This window comes from Homalodisca vitripennis, chromosome 1 (genome assembly GCF_021130785.1).
Source record: "Homalodisca vitripennis isolate AUS2020 chromosome 1, UT_GWSS_2.1, whole genome shotgun sequence".
Lineage (NCBI taxonomy): Eukaryota > Metazoa > Arthropoda > Insecta > Hemiptera > Cicadellidae > Homalodisca > Homalodisca vitripennis.
The window spans coordinates 132,106,906-132,130,500 of record NC_060207.1 but is presented as its reverse complement, the minus strand read 5'-3'; the positions used below and the strand labels follow the sequence as shown (position 1 = coordinate 132,130,500).

General features: G+C 34.3%; 1 protein-coding gene across 3 annotated transcripts in view; it reads left to right on the top strand.

The window, feature by feature from the left end:
* LOC124371349 (fibroblast growth factor receptor homolog 1-like) overlaps positions 1–23,595 on the top strand; it is a 109,573-nt gene that overhangs the window by 53,998 nt on the left and 31,980 nt on the right. For all 3 annotated transcript variants that reach the window (XM_046829689.1, XM_046829692.1, XM_046829681.1), the window contains exons 3-7: positions 9,170–9,323; positions 13,245–13,549; positions 15,670–15,828; positions 17,709–17,890; positions 18,850–18,985. In XM_046829689.1, coding sequence (XP_046685645.1) covers positions 9,170–9,323; positions 13,245–13,549; positions 15,670–15,828; positions 17,709–17,890; positions 18,850–18,985 — 936 coding nt within the window. The remainder of the gene's footprint in view (positions 1–9,169; positions 9,324–13,244; positions 13,550–15,669; positions 15,829–17,708; positions 17,891–18,849; positions 18,986–23,595) is intronic.

Below are 23,595 nucleotides of genomic sequence, written 5' to 3'. Positions count from 1 at the left end.
ATAAATTTATTAGTACTTGTTTTTGTTCAATAAAATTATTAATTTATTGCAACTATAATTAATTGTTTTATAAATTAATTCTTGAAGATATTTTCAACAATATTTTGGGATTATATCGTACATATACTTGACTGCTCTATACTTACTTATGATTCCCAACAATATATTTACTAAATATACTTATTACAACCTTTTTTATTATTTAATTTAGGAAATATTCACAATAGATTTTTAATATTTTGAGTCCTAAAAAAGTTCTGTTCACGCTCTCAGAATTAATTGGATTTTTCAGAAATTAAAATTTATGTACACTACCAAATTGGCTTTCACATTGTAAATTTATGGTAGAACCAACATCAGTGACTGGTTATGTCTTTATTTAGCCAACTGCGCAGCGTACAAATCCTTTAACACAGGAAGGCTGCCCATAAGCTAAATATCGGTACGCTCAGATCGTCACATCTTTTACAGACCATAATTATGTATCTTATCTCTGAAATATGCCAGAAAGGACTCTATTCCAAGGGTTCCTTGTGAGCGCCAGGAAATACAGGACCTACAATACAAGCGAACCTATACCCGACCCTTATATCTGAAGTATAGGGCATTAGTTCATTGCTCAATTATTTTACAATGACCGTATGGACACAAATTAGGTAGAAGATTAAAATGAAAGTGGGCCGAAGGTTAACAAAAGACAAATACAATTTGTCACTATCGCTAACTCAGATTTGTAGTCTGAAGTCATAGACCTCTCGGTCGTCGTCTCTCCCGTTAGTATTTCATTTTACTAGGAAAATCCTAAAACAACAGCATTGTGAAATGCTCGTTCCGCAGTTTTGAGCCATTAGTTTCCAGTTTCTCGTCTTCACGGAGCGCGCGGGTCGAAGGTCCCACATTTCTTTTGCAGCACCCTCGTCCTCTTGACCCTGTACACAAAAAGTCGACCTTGCCCCCTCCCCAGAACAATCACTTAGGCCCCCTGCTACACACATTACTGTCAGTGGCCTAGTCATTTAACTGCCTCTCGTTTGTAGGTACATTATCCAAACTGCCCAGCTTCCAGCAGCGTTTATCCCGCTGCCTCATTTACATTGTTATCGGGTGTCCATTCTTGCCCACCCCACGCACGAACCTTCTCCGTTGAATCTTCAGTGAGCGTATTTACGATTATCACTTGTGTATATCTACAATTTAAAAGTGAAATGACCGTGTTATTAACATATCCTAATGTACCAGACTACCAAATGTGCATTAAGTTTTAAGTAGTTTTGTTTATCTTCTGACTTCCTTTCACAGTATGAATAGATAGTGCTGAAACAGTAGTTAATCAGTGTCTCAGACATAAGTGGGACGGTGGACAGAGAGACCCCTCTTCTTCACTCACGAACTTTTACCTTTACCGGCAACATTCTTCTTCTGCCTGAATACTGGAGTGCGTTTTCTTTTCTTAAATTCAACTCTTCAATCATAATTAATCGCGGCGCTTTGTGAACAAGGCTCAATTTTCTAAAAAAAAAAAAAAAAACAAAACTGTTTTATCTTATTTATTTTGTATTCTTTAAGAAGTAAATTTGCATTTTGCTTCACAAAACGAATCTTCCTTGAATTGATCAGTAAATTTATCTTACATTTTGGTGAGTAACAGGTATAACCGTTGAGACCATACTAATTGTCTTTATGTTTCAATTAAAACTAAACACATGGATTTAATTTTTAAGTTTCAGAAAAAATTGGAATGAAAACAGTTTTATTGTTAAAGTTATGAAACGCATTGCCTTTTTTATAATGTTGTACAAAATGTAGGGTTTTGATTAACAAGGTGTTTCGTTTTGAAAATCATATTTTTTCATAATTTACTTAATTAAACTGGTTTAAGTGGCTTAAACCATATCCGAAGAAATTATATTTAAAACCATGTAACGTTTTCTTCGTATAAAAATCTTATTGATATAAGAGTATTGACGTCCCAAAAATAACATTTCGTATCTATTGTGAACACGACGATGTAGTACACAAAGTTTGGTATGTGCAGTAGAAAGGTTTATGTTATAGTTTGCTATTATTAATTCTTTGTTAGGTCAATTACTGGATGTGAATAACAATATATTTTATTGCAATTTGGCAGTTTGAAATAAAAACGAAATTCTTGGTTCCAATAGGAATAATAAAAAAGGTCATTTATATTTTTGTAAAGCGGTCAGTAGCTGAAGAAAATTAAATTGTCTATATCGGTTTCGTTTATTATTTTTTTTACTTTTTTTTCCTTACTTTGTTCTATGTCAAAGTAAGAAAATAACAATAATACACCAAAATTACTGATATTTTCTTACTAATATTACCCTAATTACTATAATTTCTTTCGGCTTTATCAGTGCGGAGGCGGGAAGGGTTCTATGACTTATGGGGCGAGGGCTTGACGAATTTGGTATTTAAATTTGGTCCCCGGGCCCCCGAAACAATGGCTACCGGCTCTTGACGATGTTTTGGCCCATAACAATACCCTGACCTGGCTCGACCCGGCAGAGTCCCTGCCCGCAAAAAGTGGAGGGCGCGGCGACTGAATAGATTGACGAATCTGATCACGTGATGCTTACATTGTTCTATTTGATTTATGGAACAAGTCACCTTTAAATTATTAAAACAATTTTGCATATAGGTACATTATTTTTAATTCTATACTCATAAACAAGGAAGGGAGACTTTGTACACAGAAACAGTATTGGAGCTAGTTTTTTTCACTCGGGACAAGAATAGATTTTGGCAACCCTTTCTATACTCTCTGCATTTATATTTTTTTACAGCGTCACAAACTCTTCTATCCCTAAGTACATTATTTGATTTGGTTACGCGTCTATTGTGTATGTTTATATAATATTTACATAATATAATATAAACATAGTCAAATACTCAAAGTAAGGTCCTCAACTACGTTTTTTTGTGTGTATAACATGATTTAATCTTATTGAATATTGAGTAGAAACATGACATATAGGAGAAATCGAGTTTTAACTTAAACGTAAACATAGTTTTATGGTCTGTTGATAACAGAATGGCATAGGGGTAATGCTTTACTTATTTGGCACAGGTTCACGCTTGGAAGACCCAATGTTTTCTACTGTATTTCGTGATCCATCCTGCAAAACCGCTCGTATTAAAATATAAAGGATTAATTAATATTATTTGGTACTGGAATTTTAAACCGTCGTCGTTAATAACAGTAGCTATGTTGTCTCACAATAATTTAAATAAATCTAATTTAAATTAAAAACATAAATAATAAACCACACTTGAATTGAATATAAATAACATTGTTGTAGGCGCCATACCTAAACAGACTTTATTGTATTTGGCACTAACGTTATTTTAGTCTAAATTCGGTTCTCTCCAGGGCTGGCGCCTCTCACTTCGTCACCCCTCCCTAATATGTCCAGATGAGCGAGAACAATTTTCGCTTACCCCTCTCCTAGTTCCGATCTTAACATGATAGGAAACAGTGAAAATCGGCGTTAGGGAAGCTTGAAAGAAAATTTAAAACATATTCGTAATTCCAAGTAACAAAGGATTGCCCATCCGTGCATCTCCAAATACAGACAGATGTCCAGGTGGCCGTCGTCTCTCTGCTCTTCCTGATCCGGCACTCGCCTGCCATAACAAAAACAAACTATCAATCACAGAGGTTTACGCTACAAACGCGATCAACGTCTGCTCAGTCATTTGTCTTCTATCGAGTATTGATCTTTTAAATGCCTCTTAGCCAGGGACCGTTGGGCTAGTGAAGTTACCTGCTCTCAAGTGGCGGGGGAGTCACGTTATGCTCTTGGATAGACGTTTCAGTATTTGATATATTTCGATATTAAGCTACTCTCAAATTGGATCTGATCCATGGGTAAACGGATTTGATCAGTTATAATGGAAATAAGGTATGATAAATTTATTTGAGTTTAAATATCTTGTCCACTTTCGGGATTACTGCAGTGATCCTAGTTGACAGCTCTTCGTTTGTTTGCTCAAATAAGTAATGATCAATGTTCTTAACCAAGTCTGCTCACAAAAGGCATTCATTCAAGTCGATCCGAGTTTCAAACAGTCTAAAATAATGAAATCAAAACGACCCTTTTTTATGAGACGTTGCTATCATTACTTTTAATCGTTGTAGGTACGTCAATTGGTCTATGGAATGAGACTCACACAGTCAATCCAGCTTAAATTAAAAGAAATTGTTTATTCAAATTTTTATTTTATTAAAGATTTTTCTTTAACTGTGCACTGAGACAATAAATCACTGTTTACCGGTGATGAAAAAGTGATTGATCGTCACTAGAGAGTAGTATTTGGCGAATTTCATTCGTAGGCTATGTTTAGAATGTCAGTGAACATAAGTCTGTGACCTCTAACAGTGAAGTAGTGTAGTTACTTGAACGTAGTTTTAATTTTTACTTAAAATTTTCATGTAGATTATGAATAATTTATTTTATATTTCTTGAAAATTCCAACGAAAAGGATAAAACAAAGAGAAATAAACTGACTACAGTAACTCCGCGGCGAGGTCAACTTCTACCACATATTGTCGAGGAAGATTGTAATTTTTCCCAATAAACCACGTGTAGTTTCATCAGACATTTGGCAATTATGACAAATCACTAAAAATAACTTTTCGATTTGAAATCATTCAATACGCTAATTTTTAACACTAATGATTATTCCTGTATTAAACGGTTAAATATATCTACTTATAGGCTTAAAAATGCATTAATGCTAAAAGGAATCTAGGTAAACTTGCGAGTATTTGAAAAGTGAATACAATAGCGCGAGGTTGTTCGTCATTGTAAATTTTTCGTGGAAGGGTAAAGGGATAAAGTTTGATTCGCATCCCCAAAATTGCGCAATCCACGCAGAGCAGACAGACAGACGTAGACGGGCGTGCCAGTTGCGACCGATGGCTGACGAATGGCTCTATTTATACGGCAAATCGCGCAGACCACACCACATGGCCTCGCCCTCCATACCGAGTTATTTCGGGCCTCGATCGGGAAATCGGCGAACATCGGGAACTTAAAATATTGCATCGTATTTAACAGAGGACTTTTCATTTTCACAGTTGAGAACTTCAACAATGGTTTAGATTTCTTCATTTTAAAAGTACAGACGTCAACAGCAATATTGTATACGTTTGAATATTAATGAACATGTATTTACTCCTACTTTGAACACCGAAATCAGAGTGGTCACAATTTTTCATTTCAAATTACTCGTAATAAAATAAATACACGTAACAGAGGAAATAAAGTTATTTTATAAACATGTGGATAATGATGATAATATTTTTGTGATAACACAATTTTAAAATCTGTTCTCAAAGAACCTCTGACGGTTTCAATCAGTACTAAAACTCCTATTCCACCAGTAAATTTATCTATTGGTTGAGAATATAATCGTCATTACATTTTTAATGTACAAATATGAAATCACAGTCGTTATCTTGATAAAAACTCAGACGTATAATAGTGGCAGAACAAATATTTAACGTAACTATTTAAAGGTTCGATTTTTTAAAAGTAAAAAAGAATTATCTTCTTTTAAAATAATTACATGTTGTAGATATTTTGAAGGAAACCTCTTTTAAAGTTTCAAAAATTTGTTTCAAGATATTATATATTTATTCTTCTAATGTTCCAGAATTTATGTACATATATTTCCGAATAAACTTTAAGCCACTAATAACTTACAAAAACTTTTGGAGCACTTGGTTAAAAAGACTGAAATTGGCTTGGATCTTGAAGGGTGAAGAGTCGTTCATAAAAATATGTGTACATTTAAACACATGTGCAATATTTATATGTAGACAGTGTTTGGTATTCTCAATAAATTATCAGTTCTTGATTTAATTTTCCTTATTTATTATTCCTTGAAGTCTTCACGTTAAATAATGAAACTATAATCACGGTGATTTATTGAAGTTACAATAAACAGTTATCCGTGCTTTGCTATTGTCATAAGAAACCTTGAAATCTCGTAAGCAAAACGCTTTTTGTCTAAAATTATAAAACAAGTTGATCTAATATCTTATTATTGATTTCAAATTTCAGAGTTTTATATTAGTATCTGCAACGTATTTACCAAATTACCAAATCAACATTTCTCTTAATTGGCGGTTGTAGCAAGAGGGAAATGGTTGTATTAAGGAACCTGTAATGTAGTGAGCAGATCGTGTATATTTCTTAAGCACTTTAGTGTCTCCATCCAAAATATTTGTCTTGCTTATCTGATGTGCTGTACAACAGTACAAATTTGTAATAACAGTTAAAAATTATTAATCTTTTATTGTTGTCCTAGAATTTCGCTAGTAATTGTCCTAGGAAATAAATACAAATTCAGTTATAGTACTACACATTCTCATTATTTTAGCTTTGTGGATTAGTTTGTGATTACACTTTAGGTTGGAATATAGACTATGAAGCGTATTTTTATTCGCTCTTGATAGGATTATTAGTTGTAACACTGCGCCTGCATAACCCTCGATGTTACACGTGATACAGCACGATACAGAGGTCGCGTTTTACTGAAGCTGCAGGCGCTTGTAAGATTCGGCTCCGGCATTACAGGTTAATCTCACTATGTTAATTTTATAATGAGATTAATGACGATGTGCAGAACGGTTGCGCATGGTATAAAATAGTTATGGTACGATCTAAGGTCTGCGGCACCATAATAAGGGTAATAAAGAACCAGCTGTTTTTAAACGACTTTGATTTTTACGTCAGAAGAACACTGTTAAAATCTCCATTACTTTATGCAATTTTTGTCTATAAATGTGGAAGATATTTCGTATAAAAAATATTACTAATACTCATTCAAACTCTTTATTGTATTTTTTTTACAAAGTGTATACATTTTGCACATTTAAACGAAGTAAAATGTCAGATTGTTTTCTGAAATAACAGTACAAATTCGCATGATATTGAGATAGTATAATAATTGTGACTATAAATAATAAAAGGGTTTAACATTGTTATTGTGGGGCTAAACTCAAAGCGGCAGGTATTCCGTGCGGCCGGCCCAGTAGCATAGTGGAAATGTAAACAGAGATTTACCGTGGAGGATATAGGGCCACTCAGGTATTTGTCTAAAAGTAGACTGAGTGACAGTTCAGATTCTCAGTTATCCTTGTGATTTCTGAAGACCGTATGATACTCCTTAGTCAAACTAGGTTTGGTGATGTTTACGTCGACTGGGAAAATTCCGGGTTCTTTAACTTTTCTGTTCAGAAACTAAAGAGAAAGATATGAATGTAGAAAGTTAAAGGAATTATGGACGAAATATAATCGGTATCCTCAGTGAAGACACATTATTTTGAATTAATCCAATTCCCATTTACGAAATACCTGGGCGGAATACCTAAATTAATAAACTTTTAAAAGGAATACATTTTTAAGTCATACTTATTTAGTCCAGTAAAATACCGTAGTAAAATCATCAACGCTTGATCTGCGAGTAGATGTGGTGTTACAGTTTCTCAACACGGGTGGGCTGGCGGTCGTAACCACGTGTTCAGGACTAGATCCGACGATCCGCAGAGGAAGGAGGGGTCGCGGACTCCTGTCATAGAGAATTACATTTTTAGTCGGTTCGGCTAAATATAATGAGGAAGCTCGGAAACGTCCCAGTCCGGCATCGGCATGCAGCGGACCCGTAATTAGGTCCAGATCTCTCCATAATGAATCTCGCCTGTCCATTGATCGCTGCAAACAACGCTCTATTGTTCCCTCTGTTAATGGTCCACCGTCCCCAGTTTTATCCTCAGTCTGGCTCTCACTCTCGTGTAGAGTCGGGTTTGGCGGTCGGTCCAACTCATTAACACGGGGACAAAGCCCAACAACGCGCGATGTATTGAACACATTTATATCGCCAACTGAGCAATGACAGCTTTGATGTCAGCGTGACAACAAAGCGAAGAGGAGGAGATAGGTGGGTTTGTTTCGTCTCACGGGAACCTTATCTAATCTGTGTGGACAGTAGAGGGCGTTTAATTGAAATTACTTGTTTCCACAATAAATGTGTATTTAATACTGTTTTGGGTATTACTCGTACTCCTATCGTACTGTAAACAGTCAATAGAAAATTTTCATTTTTATTAGATACAAATTTAAAAATGAGAAAATTTCAGATTTAAAGTACAGTACTTTACAGCTAAACATATTACAAAGTAAATTCCCACCTCCATTCTATCCCTCTCCTTCACTTACATCCCCGGATCCACTTACAAATATAAATAGGTTGAAACTGTTAATAATTATATAAAAAATCAAATTTGCAAATTTCTTAAGGAAAACGTGTTTTTCCTATATGGCGATATTTACATTTTAATCATCACAACTCTTTTAATTTGTACCATCTAAACAATGATATTCATGACAAGTGCTTTATTTCGCAACACTACAGCTTAGAACTAATGTTCCATTAAGACTAGGATTATAATAGAAATCTAAGAAATAGTAGAGAAGGAAAATAACTTCAACAAAGTAGACAACATAAGATTATAAATTAGCTGGTAGCCTACAATAATGAAGCCATATCGATTATTGACTTTTTGAGTATCAGCCAGTTAGAGTACAGCTTCTCCTCCCAAAACTAACCTTTGCTAGTAAACGGGAATGTACATTACTCGCTCTGTTAATTTTGTTTCAATATTTGTTGATTGAAGATGGGTTTCCACACAGAGAAAAAAATAATCATAAGGTTTTTACTGAATTTTTAATGCTTATATGGTGTGAACCGGAAAGCTTAGACGATACCTTTGTAATTAGCCATAGCGAGGAACATCAATTTTTATCTTGTGTTCATCTCTTCCACGTCTTCTATAACACTGTGAAGAAGTTTTGGGATCGAGTGGACCTATTCAGAATGGTCTACTGCAACGGTTGGAGTTCGCTTCTGATCGACAGATCGTTCTTTGACAGCCTGGATATCAGCCAGGACTTGTAGTGCCACAATGCCTACTTACAAATATATATGAAGTACTTCATACTTGGTTGGATAGTCCTTTGATGGGTCCAGTTAATTATTAATGATGTGTAGTGGCATAAGAGAGTGTAAGAGAACTGCATGTGGTATGAAAGAGCTCACCGTCCATTTTGTTGTATTGATAATGTATTCTCTGCCTTTCCAGAGAGTCACACAGACTATGTGGTGGAGGCAGGGCGGAGACTGGTGGTGGACTGTGGGGAGACCGTCGCAGGGCAGAGTGGTCCTGTTTCTTGGCTCAAAGATGGAACGCCTCTCAAACCAAACTCCAGGATTTCATTTACTTTGAACAAGCAAAGGTAATGCAGTACTGTCATACTAACAACTTCTGATCGACATTTCGCGGGAAAGAAATATAAACAGATCTGTCAAGTTACGTATTACTTTCAATAGGCCCATGTAATCTTCAACACAACTTACCAAGTAGTAGTTACAAACTTCGTTAGTGAAAGAATCGCATTCTAAATACACTGAATATTCTTCGTTTTAGTAATTTGTTTAAATACTACCAATTTATCCTCTGGACCTATGATTCGTGCCCACGTGTCTTTCCATACAAACACAAACACAAAGATAAAATAAATTTAGTATCTAGTATTCATTATCAAACAGTTTATATATATCATAGTGGTCATAAGGTTTACAACACCTCAACTTTTCACTTCAACTGCCAGGTTTATAAGTTTGGAAATAGGACCCCACAAAAATAAAAGTATTAAATATTGGTTTTATGTTTTATGTAATTAAGTTAACAGTAACCAATATAAGCTCCATCTACAACATTTTTTATATGTTTACCTAAATTAATCAGATGCTAGCATTAATTTGTATTATTAGGGATCCAGGATTGCTCATTTTGCTAATAATAGCAGTATGTTCACTTGGTTAAAAAACTAATACAAGAATCTTAAAAAACTTACTTTTTCATTGGTGCTTCCACTTTCTGCTTTGGCACACTGCAAGTCAAAGTTGCTATAAATGTCACTAGATATAAGGTAGTGGGAGTTATAAGGTAGTTAGTGCAATGGGAGAAATTTGATGTGTCAATTGGAAACAAACCAAGTGTAAGTTTAGATAATCTATGCAGGAATAATTCTTTTCTAATACTTGCAAATATTCCAGTCTAGTATTATTATTATTATTAGGAAATAGCGAAGTCTGTTGGCTGGTCCTAGAACCTCAGTGGGAAATTTAGTTTTGGATTGCTGATTAATGCAATACAATTGATCGCCTATTAATAAAAAATTGTCCTTAATCATCATTGCTTAGAATCACAACATTATTTCAGGCTACAATTAATGGAACAAGCAGCTCCTACAATTCTTGAGTTATTTCTCTGTTCGTCTATCGTTTAATTATTTCTGTTCAAATATTACGAGTTTCAATAGAAGTTTTAAAATGTTTCCTTACATAGGAATTCACTCCCCTTTCAAGTTTTAGAACATTTTTTAGAGCTTCAATCGCGGTCAGACAGTAGTGGAGCGGACACAATAGACAAACGGCCCTGGCTAGACGAGGCCTAGACACAAGCTATGCCGAGACTAATTGCCTCAAAGTCTTCTCCGTTATAAATGAGTCAGTTGCTTCCAGGAGTCAGTTCTCTGGGTAATTGGTTGGGGGCCCGACCGACCATTGCTCAGTTCTCCTCATTTGTTTACCTCCGTGAACACCAGTGTTTGATCTGGATTAGAGAGATTTGTTAGGGTTACGCTCCGGGCTTTACATCATGTTAAAGAATAGCCCTGAGAATAGCATTGCAGATTTATATAACGCCAATGAATAGTTACTGATTAATAATATGCCTAATCGTGTGGTATAAAATTAGTCTAATTTTTGCTCAATATTGTAAACATTCAGTGTTTTGGACTATAAATTAGCTAGCCGCAACTAATTTAAATAAGTTGTAGAATAGATTCTCTGTATTATTGTTTTATCAAAACATACAGTAATTACACAAGATTTTTGCTGCTGAATATGAATCCAGAATGATCATTATTAATATAAAACAAGCAAAATAGTGACACTGCAAGGAATACACTTTTTCCCATTGTTTAAATTGCATATAAAACTACATCAGACGGAAATATTTATTATTCGTATAAGAGAAATTCTTTATATGTGAAATATGATGTTTTAATTGTTTAATAGGGTACACATAATGACAGCTTGGCGAAAACATCTAGATCATTTGAAACCCTGATTTCTTTACTTTAAAATAATGATTTATGGTTAAGATTATTATTTATCACTGAGTTGAACTATGGATATAACTGGAGCAAGCCACCAGTCTTCGTTATTTTGTATTTTCAAGCAAAACTACTTTCATAGAATCAATCTACATTATATCAGAGATTTTTTTAACAAGGTAAGAAATAATAGTAAGTTTAAATATAATGAAGAGTGCAGGAGACTATTGCATGTAGGTAATTGGTTCACGAAATTTACACGAACATATTTGTGAGCTGCAACAGTCGTCCATCACTCAAACCGTAATCCGAAGACTGTCTGTCATCTGGGAGTGTAAGACAGTTGGAATGAAAGTGTAAAGTGAAGAGGAGAGCCGAGCACTGAGCTGAACACCTGCTCCTCTACTGGCAACTCTGTAGACCTTCACACCTTTTGATCTATTCTGGTCTCTCCGTCTCTCTTCTCTCCAGTTGGACAAATGTCTTGTGTTTCCCGCCCGCTAAACAATAACACTGTCTATAATGTCCACTGTACTCTATACCAGTGGTGTATCTGTTGTGATTGTGTGTCCAAACACTCTCTCACTTTTATATACTATCCAGTTTTATGCCCTCGGCTCGTTTTCTTCTTTTAGTTCACTGCCACCAACGTCACCTGAATATTTTTTTGTGTTTCAGTTTTAGTATATTCATAAGCCTCAATCAAATCAAAATCTCCAGTGATCAATTTCTCCAGGACAGTATTTGTAACGTCTTTTATATATATACATCACATGATCATTCACTCACACTTTTCAAGACTTCTTTTAAGATCATTCACAGAAATAGCAAGCATCTTAGAGGAATTCCGAAATCCTGAGAACATAGGAAAATGTTGACATATGTTATTGTCAAAAATATAAATCTTATCGCTAAAATTATAAATAGGCTATTCTGATATTTAGTTTTAGTAACCATTAAATTCCATAAATGTTAACTTTTCCAAAACTGTTTGTGAGTTTGAATAACTCATGTTTATTAGTTTTGGGAACTTCAAGAGAAATTTGTAAGAACTATTCAAAGAATGTGTGAGCCTGTTGATATGGTCCTACAACCTAACTGCTTGGAAGTTTTATTTTGAAAAAGAAAGTGAGGCTGCATTGGAATCAGGGTTCTGAGTCACAAAGTGTCCACCATTTCTTCCTTAGATGGTATAAAAGAAATGAAACCTTTTCCAAATTTTTCTAACTCACCTTTGGATGATGATGTAATGGAATTTGGTTTTGGAAAAGAGATTCCAATAACTTATCAATGTAGCCAAAAACAGAATATCCTTCATATGCTATTTATTTTAAAGGTAGTAAGTAGGCTACACAACTTGGAAATTGGTTATAAAAACAGTACTTAATAGAGATTCAGAGTTTTAGTGTTAAATTATTTCTAATAAGATATTTCCATCTTTAATGAATTATATTATAGTATGAATAACGTAATTTAAAACACTTGAATGTGTATTGATATATGGTAATAATTATTTTATATATTTGTGTTATCAGTCTATGTGATTTTGTCACAATTTTTATTTCTATTCTATTCAATGATGAAGCTTATGATTACTACCATAGTTGGAAGTGTAAATTTATTGAGTAATTAATAGTATTTTTCAGAATAATAATTGAAGCTCAATAACTTCTATGTAGTTAGATTGATCATACTTTTATTGGTTACTAATTGAAATGTTTTAAATGTTTTATGCTGCATAAACTTAACTAATTAATATGTTATTATTAAAGCACAATTCATTAATGTTTGAAGTCCGTGAAACATATTTTCAACTGCTTAATTTGATATTTTCCATCCATTTGCCTTATTTACATAATTTTTTTCATACCAAACAATTGGTTAAATATTTCAGGAAAAACTTTGTAAGAACTGATTTTTTGTGATGTTATATTTATGTACTCATATGTATGATGTTGAGATAAAGAATGAAAACCCTGAAGGAGAGTATGAGTTTTGATGTTTTAATGTTAAATTTTCTTATTAACCATATAGGATGAAGATTCGCAACGTCTCACAGAAGGACAATGGAGAGTACAGCTGCCAAGTTAGAGGTGAGAAGGGTGACAGATACAACATGAGTCTATCTGTGCTCGAGCTGGTCTCAGAAGTGGACAGACCATCACTTCCACCGATACTCAGCAGCCGCAGAGACCCTGAGGATGATGGCATGAACCAGCTGAGCCTGGAACAATCTGAAGGAGAGGGTAGAGCTCCTGTGTTTAGCAACCCTTCTCTCATGCACAACATGGTAGCTGCACTCCTCGGCAGCAACTATACACTTACTTGTGCTTCTGACGGTAATTTTCCTTGACATCTTCTAGCACTCCTATAAGTCTTCTTACAAAATTGTTCTATACTCTAATTCTTCTCTCTGACCCTCACCTGTCTTTCCACGTCCTTTATAAGAAGGACAAACAAGGAGGGTGAATCCTTGAGGCAAACCATATAATTCTATAGGTACTAAATTCTTGACACTCTATTCAATGTCTTCCCTCCCTTAAGACCATGAGTGTATATAAGGGGGATTCAGGGAGCTCAAGCCCTCTGAAATTTCAAAAGACAAATATTAAAATTGCATCTTTTTGTTTGTTTTAAGCTAGAACACATTTTTGATAACGTAAAGCGAAATAATTTTTTGGGAAAAGAGTCCCAAACATCTGTTTTGGAGGTTATTTTATACCTCCTAAACCACCCAATGTATCAGCCCCCTCTGAAATCATTTTCTGCATACGCTATTGCTTAATATTATAAACTTTTAGAGGCTAACCTGTCAATACTCTGCTAAACTTATGTTACACATATTGTAATGTTAGTCATACTGAAAATGCTAAGAAATGTCATTTTAATAAGAAACTTTGCTGACAATAACTAGTACAAGTCAACTAATGAAATTGGTTTATAACTGAGTCTTAATTCTTTTGTAACTATAATACCTGTTAACAGTTAGTACTTTAGGTCAAATTTTCTTCCATTCAATGCAAAATGCACTAAACATACATATAGCTATAAACTTGTCTCATTCTTTTGTAAAACATCTAAACTTAAGGAAAGTTTTTTCAGTATTTTAAATGTCTAAAACTTTCCGAACTATTTCTGAGGGCTGTTTGTTACAGTAGTTGCATCATCAAAGGAAGTCTGCTGTAAACACCTGTTCTAACTAAACCTCACCTCCCACACCTGTGACTCTGTGAACCTTCTGGAAACAAACAAGAAATGCAAATAAACTGTTTTGGAGTCTTGTGCAACCAAGGAGATTCTAAATTTAGCCTCGGAATAAGTTTTTGTTGCGTATTTACAGTTTTGTGGCATATGTGGTTTTGATAGAGTTTTCATGGTTCTGTAAATTCAATATCCACAATTGAAGCAAAAAATGTCTGAGGAAAAAAATATATTTTTGATAAAGTAAATTTATGTAATGTATCTTGATTGCATCAATAAAAACCAAAACTGACCACCAATGTGAATTACCTTAACCGACGTACTATGTACTACCATTGTCTTTGTCACATATTGATAATTCTTTTGTTAAGTCCATGTGTTAAGAATGATAATTTTCACTCCTTCACAAACCTTTATCAAAGAAAGGATATCATAAATCCTAACATAATCAGAAGCTCATATTAAGATTTGCTTTGATTTGATTGCTATGGTTAATTGTTTTGATAGTTCTCTTTTAAATTTCTGAATTCTGAGAGCACTTAGTACAGGACCTAACTTTTAAGCAATGTAGTAGATTACAAATTAACCATTATGTTGTTTAATGTTACACATATAATGGTAGGATAATTATAATACTATCCCTACTTGCATCAAATAATATAAAAATATATTTAAATAATTATTAGTTAAGTAAAGTATTCAAAGAACAGTAACTTTGAAGAGCTATTGCTTAGAGCTCTAATAGTTCAGGAAGTGAGCACCAGTTTCTACTACAAAAGAACACAGTCTAATTTTCAATTATATCTATAGATGAATTTTCTCTACTCAAAGAACTGACTGTCACCTTCACTAGTTTGGGTTAAAATGGATGAAACTGTTAGAAATATTAAATCTTTAATTTTGTCACAGGCCTAATTTTTTAGCTTGAAAAAAATAAAAACACATTCATTTAACACATAATAATAGTTGTATTAGCATCAGCCAACTATTCAAATGAGTGAAAACTGCCAATTTCAATGTATATCAATTTTACGAGAAACTAACTATACTATGTTCTTATAAAATGCAAATTGATTCTTGTTTTCCAAACTAAAAGAGAACAGTTTTAAAACAGAACACCTGATCTTAATTTTAAATGTACATTTGTCATAATGTGCTTTCAGGTACCGTATATTATGGAACAGTAATATTTTCTCCACCCATACAAATATGTTCAGTTTCTGTGGGTGTGTCTAAAGTAATAACTGTGATCTTTCAGGTCTGCCGACCCCGGAAGTATCCTGGTACAAGAATGGCCGCCAGATGCCAGCTGCCTCTGTCAACCTCACTGTGTTGGTGTCCGAGTCTGCCAACTATACTTGTATAGTCAGTAACTCCTTGGACTCACTCACTCACACCACACAACTGCAGGCCTATCGTGCGTTTTATTATATTTATTATAGTTCTTGTTATTGACTGTCATGTACATTTTGCTACTAATAAGATAATTATCAATGAATGATATTCATTCAATTTTTCTATGATATGGATAGATTAATTAAAAATAATTAATGTTTTTAATTACTTTTAAAAAGTAATTTAATTTTTAGAAGAATTCATTAGTGGTTTTCAGTGGTTCATTTGGCACTAAGCATATTATAGAATTAGACAAAATTATGTGTATTTCAAAGAACTGTAAATAGCTAAAAATATATGAAGGACACTTACTGCCTACTCAATATTACTTTTTCTGTAAAAAGTAAACCATACAATATTGCAATGTTATCTTACTTAGAATTTTATTTTGAAAGGCTATACAACCGTTATAGACATTCTATTCAAAAATATACTATTTTGATTTCTATGCTGTAAAAAATTGAAATATGATACATTTATTGTCAACATTCTTTAAAAAAATGCAATTTTACATACAAGAATTTGAGACTTGAAAGTTGGAAGAAGACCAAGATGTCCAAAATAGAGGGATAATGTCCCCATCAGATAGTGTGGCTGTAGAATAACATAGACAGGGAAAGCAATATTTAACAAATACAAGTGGCTGGGGGACAAGACAAAGACCCGTAAAACTGGGAACAACTGGCACAAGAATATCTGCAAAACTCTGTCTATTCCTGAGATAATAAATGGGAGTCGCCCAGTCTGAGTTTATTTTTGTAATTTAGACAAAGGTTTTATTATGATGCAAGCCAATTATTGGCCCTGTGTGTTGGTACAGCTGTTGAGTTGACGAGGCAGTCTTGCCAACTGCCACCATAACTCATAACAGCTCAGCCAGACTGGCAGGAGTGCCAACATCTGGGGCTGTTTTATTCCGATAAGTTGGCATCATTTAGGTCTAATAAATCAGGAGTTGTAGTTAAATTGTTTGATATAATAGATTCTTTTTGTTAATATACAGTCTTCTGTAGATATTTAAACTTGAAATTTAAGTAACAATATAAATTAAACAGGGCCTGTAAAATGTCCCCAAACGGCTGAATATTTGTAAAACCATAACATATAAAAATTTACAAATACGACTATATTAACTACTTTTTTATGCAATAACTATCACACGCCCACATTGGGGTACCGGCCATGGGAAGTTTCATGGAAATCTTAAATGCAAGTCTATGCATCAAATGCATATCATCTTAAAGTTTTTTATGATTAGAATATAATGCAACAAACCATACTTTATTCATTACAAAATGGGGCTGTTGAAAAAGGATCAATATTGAACCTTTAAACGGCTGCCATTTTGTATTGTATAAACCTTTAGAAATTAATTACTTACAGTACTACTCTATAGGAAATAGAGGAATTTGGGTATATAATGAAAGTGGTTCTATTTTTAAGATGAGCGCTCCTAATGCAAGAGCAGCAGTTCTGCCCAGACAGTCTTATTGGTGTCCTACTGTGTGATTTTATACTATCACTTAGGCATTAATCTGGTCATCTTGAATTGCACAGTTCTTGATCATTTTGGCTTCACATCTTGGTTCTTTAGGGTATGAAAATTAAGCTTCTCTGAGGTTTGCTTATAAATTTGAGTAGGTGGAAAAAGACGACTACAAAGCTTCTTGAGTTAAGCATAGTTAGTTAAATGACCATCCATACCATGCTTGATATGGGAATTGGAATAGGTCAATATTATGGATACCCAGCCACACCCATCACATAATGTCTTTCCTCTCAAACTTCCAATCTTTCACATGTTTGTTCAGTTTAAGACAGTGGCAATGTGTTGGTTAATTGTAACCATCAGTTTCCCTTGTAATAATTTGTGATTTTCTGACGAAATATGACATGTTACAGGAGATAAGAGCTCTATGCCAATCATTGTAGAGACGCCTAGTAATACAACAGTGCGTCCTGGCAGTACGACCTGGTTGATCTGCAAAGTGTCATCTCTGGAGGACAGCAAGATTGAGTGGCTTAGACATGACAACTTCCCTCCTCACCGCTTCAACCGCAGTGACCCTGAACTTCAGTATATTGTTAGTATAAAGTCAGATTCAAGCCTTTTTCATGAATTTTCTTGATCATATCTTTGCATTTTTAACAAAACTTTTTGAATTTACCATTGTTACTTATTAATAATAAACATTGAAACTGTTTTAATAATTAGTTTCTGTCCTCTACATCAGGTATCAGAAAAACATGCCCACACAGTTGAGCATGTATATATATTAACAAAATAAAAAATACACAAGCAATAAACACGCAAACACAAGGTTTTACATTGCTTTTACTTGCTGTAGTGCATTTGTGTGTTATGTAGTGGTATTTTATTTGTTCTACTCCTGTTTTTGTTAAGTATTTGTATAATATTTTTATTTACAGCTTTTCTTTTGTCAAGTATGACTTTGATATTATACAACCAAAGTTAAGTGGCAAAACTTTGTGCTACTGAATTTTGTTGTGTGAATGGTGAAAATATAAAATTGAAATGTCTGTATTCATATAGTTACTTTTTTGTTAACTGAATCCACCTTATTTAGATCACTTCTGTGGGGAACTTGGTCCATAGAAATAAACTCAGTATTTTAAATATTCTGTGACAGGAAATGTTTGTTACTAAGATGTAATGGTGAAACACAACACATGATTTGTTTGGACATGAATTGGATGATTTTGTATGCAGTTTTTAGATACAAATGATAATTTTTAAATAATATACGATTGTTCAGTTTTTTTACGCATTCTGTTAACTGAGTAACTGACACTTGTTAAATAGCTGTAAAGTTTTATTTACTATGGGATTATTAAAAATTAGTTTAATACTTCTACATGTTATATTACAGAATGACTTTGTAAGTAGTTTTACAAGAGGTTTGAGGTTGAACTTTGTTGTTTACAGTTTTATAGATATATGTAAATAGAACCTATTATTACTGTGGTGTTTCTTTGTAAGAATCAGCGACAGCTAACACATTCATGGTGTTGTGGTTGACAGAACAAAGCCGATCGGTACGATCCCCAGCGACTGGTCTTGGAAAATCTGCACATGTCAGACAACGGTTGGTATACCTGCATGGTGACCACCCCCCGGGGCACGGACTACAGCAGCGTCTGGCTACAGGTGGCTCAAGGTTAGTACTACTACTTAACCATTGTCCTCAGAGCAAATCTGTGGACTTGCATACATCTTGATGCTTTGAAGAATCTACTCCCTTTTTATGTCAGGTGTAGGAAATATAACCTTTATATGATTAAAGAATCTGGTAGTCTATACAAGCAGTGACTGTAAACAGTCTTGCATGCATGTATCATTACAACCTTAACCCTTTGAGTGCTGGGCTTATTTTGATGTTGCATATGAAAAGTGCCAGGCCTCTATACCAGGGCTGCCTAATCTACGGCCCGCGGGCCGAATCCGGCCCACGAGTCAGTTTTATGTGGCCCGCCTTGTTGCCAAAACAACCAAATTTGTTTACAAGCATTTGAAATATTAAATAAATACAAATTTTGAGAACCAAGCAGTCCAGCCGATTTCACGTAGAACGAGCCGTATTCATTTGGTGGAGTATGAGTGTTGAAAGAAGTAAAGTAATTGCAGACAGATTTTCACTGACTATGGTGGTGGCTGCTGGCTGGCGAATAGAGCGCGCGTAAAGCAGTCTAGCGTAGGGCATCTGTACCAAGGTTGGTAGAGGGACAGGTTGACTCATCCCCTATATCGCCCAGCAGTATACCCCCGAGCCGCCGGCGTGACGTCAAACCGGTGACCTGCGATTTGCCGCCGCGGTCCACTCCCGCCTCCTAACAGTGCATTCGCTTCTGTCTAGCATTAAGGTGTTGTGTTCTCCATATTTGTTGTATGTTGGTGATATTTGTTTATAGTATTTTTTTGGAGGTAACATGTTTGTACTTGATGTGACTAATTGCAGTTCGACTAATATCATCATGGTACGTTACAAGTAGTAATTTAAAGAAATATTGAAACTGAAAGTCAGTTTTTTAGGTTAATAAATGCCCGGGAAAAGGTGCACTGTTGCTGTCTGCAACAAGAGCCACGCTAAAACAAAGGAAACAGGCCGTGGTATATTTTAATTTTCCCAAAGACCCTGAAATAAGGAGTAGATGGGTGTATTTGTGTAAGCGGGCAGGAAAATGGAACCCAGACTCTTATTCTGTATGTTTCAGACCATTATTGCTAGAAGACTATGAAAGGGATCTTAAATCAGAGCTGTTGAATTTACCGAGAAAAAAGAAGCTCAAACAATCAGCTGTTTCCTTCTAAAAAAAAATTGACAAAATACTTCAGTTTGTGAAAATGTTAAAACTGAGAATGAGATAACGTTACGCAGAAAAAAGAGGTACACAAATAGAAATAACGAACAACTTGTAAATTCATTGGCAAGTCCTGAAAAATCTGAAATATTTTCTCCAGACGAACCAGGAGCGGAAAGTAGCGAGTTAACTACTAGTACTCTTTTGCCAAATTTGGAAACAGAATCCAGTAGAAATGAAAAATATATTGCATTATTGAAGAAAATAAAATTCTAAAGGAAAATCTTTAAAAGAAACAGTATATTTTTAGTGAAAAATCTTTTAAAATTCGTAGGCTTACTAATTCACTAATAATATATCGAAGAAGAAAAATTCACGACAGTCGATAGAATCAAAAATAAGAGATAAGCTGAATACTATATTTACAAAATATCAGTTAGATTTATTACTAGGCAATAAAACAGAGTTAAATGGAACTAACGAAGATATATATAATATATATATATATATATATAAAAATATATATATAATATATATATAATTTATTATATTATATATATTATATATAAATATATATATATATATAGATATATATATATATATATATAAATATATATATATATATCTTCTTCGAAGAAAACGTAATTTTCCCTTGCCCAGTTTGTCAACTTTGAACAGATGGATCACTAATATAAATATACGCAAAGCGTTTTTTTGACAAAAATTTTCAGTTTAATGGAAGTTGCTGGTGAAACTAAGGAAACATATGAGAAGGTTTGCAGTTTTTGATGTATGATGAAGATGAAAGTGAAGGAAACATACGAATATGACCAGACAAATGACCAAATTATAGGAGCTCACAATAAAAATGTAGGTTATTGTATTAAGACTACTGTTCTCTAATTGGAAACAGCCAATTTTTCATCGGTTTTGATACAACCATTTCAAAAGAAATTATATTTAAGGAGGCCATACATAAAGCTCGCACCTCTGTTATGATGTAGTAGCATGTGTATCAGATATGGGTGGGGGAAACTATAGTTTATGGAACAAACTGAATGTTTCATTGAAAAGCCATGGTTTGAAAATCCTGCAGACAAAAACAAAAAAGTGTTTTTCTTTGCCGATACCCCTCATGTACTGAAACTATTGCGGAACTTAAAACCTTAATCTTTGTGCCACAAAATTCAAGAAAAGACAAGGAGACGTTGATTTAGAAAAACGAAAGCTAATAAAAAAGAAAAAAAAATATGTACATAAATCATTATTGTTCTTCAAATACACATTTATTTTGAAAAAGTGAACGCTTTGTTTTATTTACACATGTTCATGTCTTTTAATTAAGTATATTATTAGAACTAATACAAAGTATAACAATTAAAATAATATTCAAAAAGTACACTAAAGACAGTTAAATAGGTCAGAAGAGAGTTGTACAAGACTGGTTGTACAGTAGTAATGGTACAGACGCGGAGTGGCAGAACATCGCGGCTGGTCACTGGGGTGACGTCACAGTGAGCGGCAACATGCACCACGTAAACGGCCGGACGCGTCAACCTGTCCCTCTACCAACCTTTAGTCTGTACTACCCAACTCAGTTGTTTGGGGTTCCCAAATCCCCTGGGATGTTGTGGCCCGCCTGGCCATAAAGGCTTTACATGTGGCCCTTGGGTAAAAAAGGTTGGGCACCCCTGCTCTATACTATTGGTTATGCAAGAAATGCCAGGGCATATTTGTCAAAAATGTAGAAGTTTAGGAAAACGTTTACAGCTCTCTTATTTATGAACAGATCTTTGTGAAACTTTTTTTAAACAGTTCATAATACACTATTTTTGAACATTCAAACACAAAATATAAGGTCATGCATTGCAAAATATATATTTTTTTAGTATATGTTTATATATACTTACATGATTTTTTAATTTTTTTCTAAGTTTAAGGTAGATATCAATTACTAAAAAAATCTATAGGCCAATTTTCATTTGTTTTAGTGATGCTCCTATGGTTGTGTACACACTGTCCAAGTTTTATTACATTTGATCCACAAATAACATATTTACATCACTTACGATACAGTACTTTTTCAAAAGCTTTCGTTTCTATGGCGTAACAATTAAATTCAAGCTTCCAGTTGCAAAACAACTTAAATAATATGTTTTTTATGAAACAAAAAAGAACCAATTCACTTTTTACAAAATAAAATAATTACATTTATACAAAATGTCCGTTTGGGCATGTACCTAACAAGTATGTTTCGGGAAGCAGAATGTGTGGGTACTTTGGGATTATACCGACCACACCAGTATGAAGAATACAAAAATATAAATTTATAGAAACAAACATGATAGAACGAAAAAAAATCTCTTTAATTACAAAATTACAACGATTATCAATTGTTAATGGTGTTAGATTCCGTTAACGCTTAAACTTTTTTCAATGAACTTTGAACGTTATTAAAACGATGTAGTTGAGTAAAAGAACTAACATTCCATCAATCAACAAGCATTTCCAGGTATTGTGATCGAGATTTTTGTCGCTGTTATCTTATCTTTCTCGAGAATCCCGATTACAGCAGGCCGCGCGGCATCACATGATTATTTAAGTTTTTTGCAAGGTACATAATTGCCTTTCCATTACAATTCAATTTATATTTCTGATCAGCCCCTCTAGAATTTGATATTTTACTGATAGGTACGTACTATCTCGAGGGATGTTTTTCTTTCGTTAACATCAGCGCGTAGCTCGCGTTGATGGCCGGGGGCACTCGCATTTTGGGTGGCGGAGTGTGATCAAGAATAAAAACAAGTTTTGTGTGTTTTTTTTCAATAAAGAGTTTAGTTTTTGTTTGGTAATGTTAGTTTTTGTTGAAATTTTTGTGTTTGGAGAAATATAGGGGTAAAACACGGAAGTACAACAAAGCGATGCAGCAGCTAAACGGGCGGCAAGACTCTGCAATCACGTTATCTACTAGACCGCTTGACTTTGACCTGTGTCTGAGGATGGGGAGGGGTTTGGGATATGATAATTCCTGTTTTATATTGACGAAATGTTGTTCTAACCTATACATCGAGAGATCCCATACGGGCCCTGAGAAGCGCGACAGGGGAGTGGTGTGGTACGGAGTGGGAGAAGCCGTCAAAAGAGGGGAGGGGCTGACTGCCGCCGCGCCACAAAGCTTGCCACCGTCACTATTGTCAGTGAGCTGGATCTGCGTACTGAGTACGATTATTTAAACACATGTTAGACAAATTTAACATTGGCAGTATAGTTAACACACTTCCAATAGTAACAATTAAAATATTTCTATCTGAATTTAAACGTTAATGTATACAATTGAAACTTAGGATTTAAGAACAATAATTTTGGTTTACTTACTGAATGCTGTAAACTGGTTACTACTGTGGTAGAGCTTCGATCCCACTTAGATTAAAGTCACCATTATCATCATCACTGCCACTCTCACTCATGC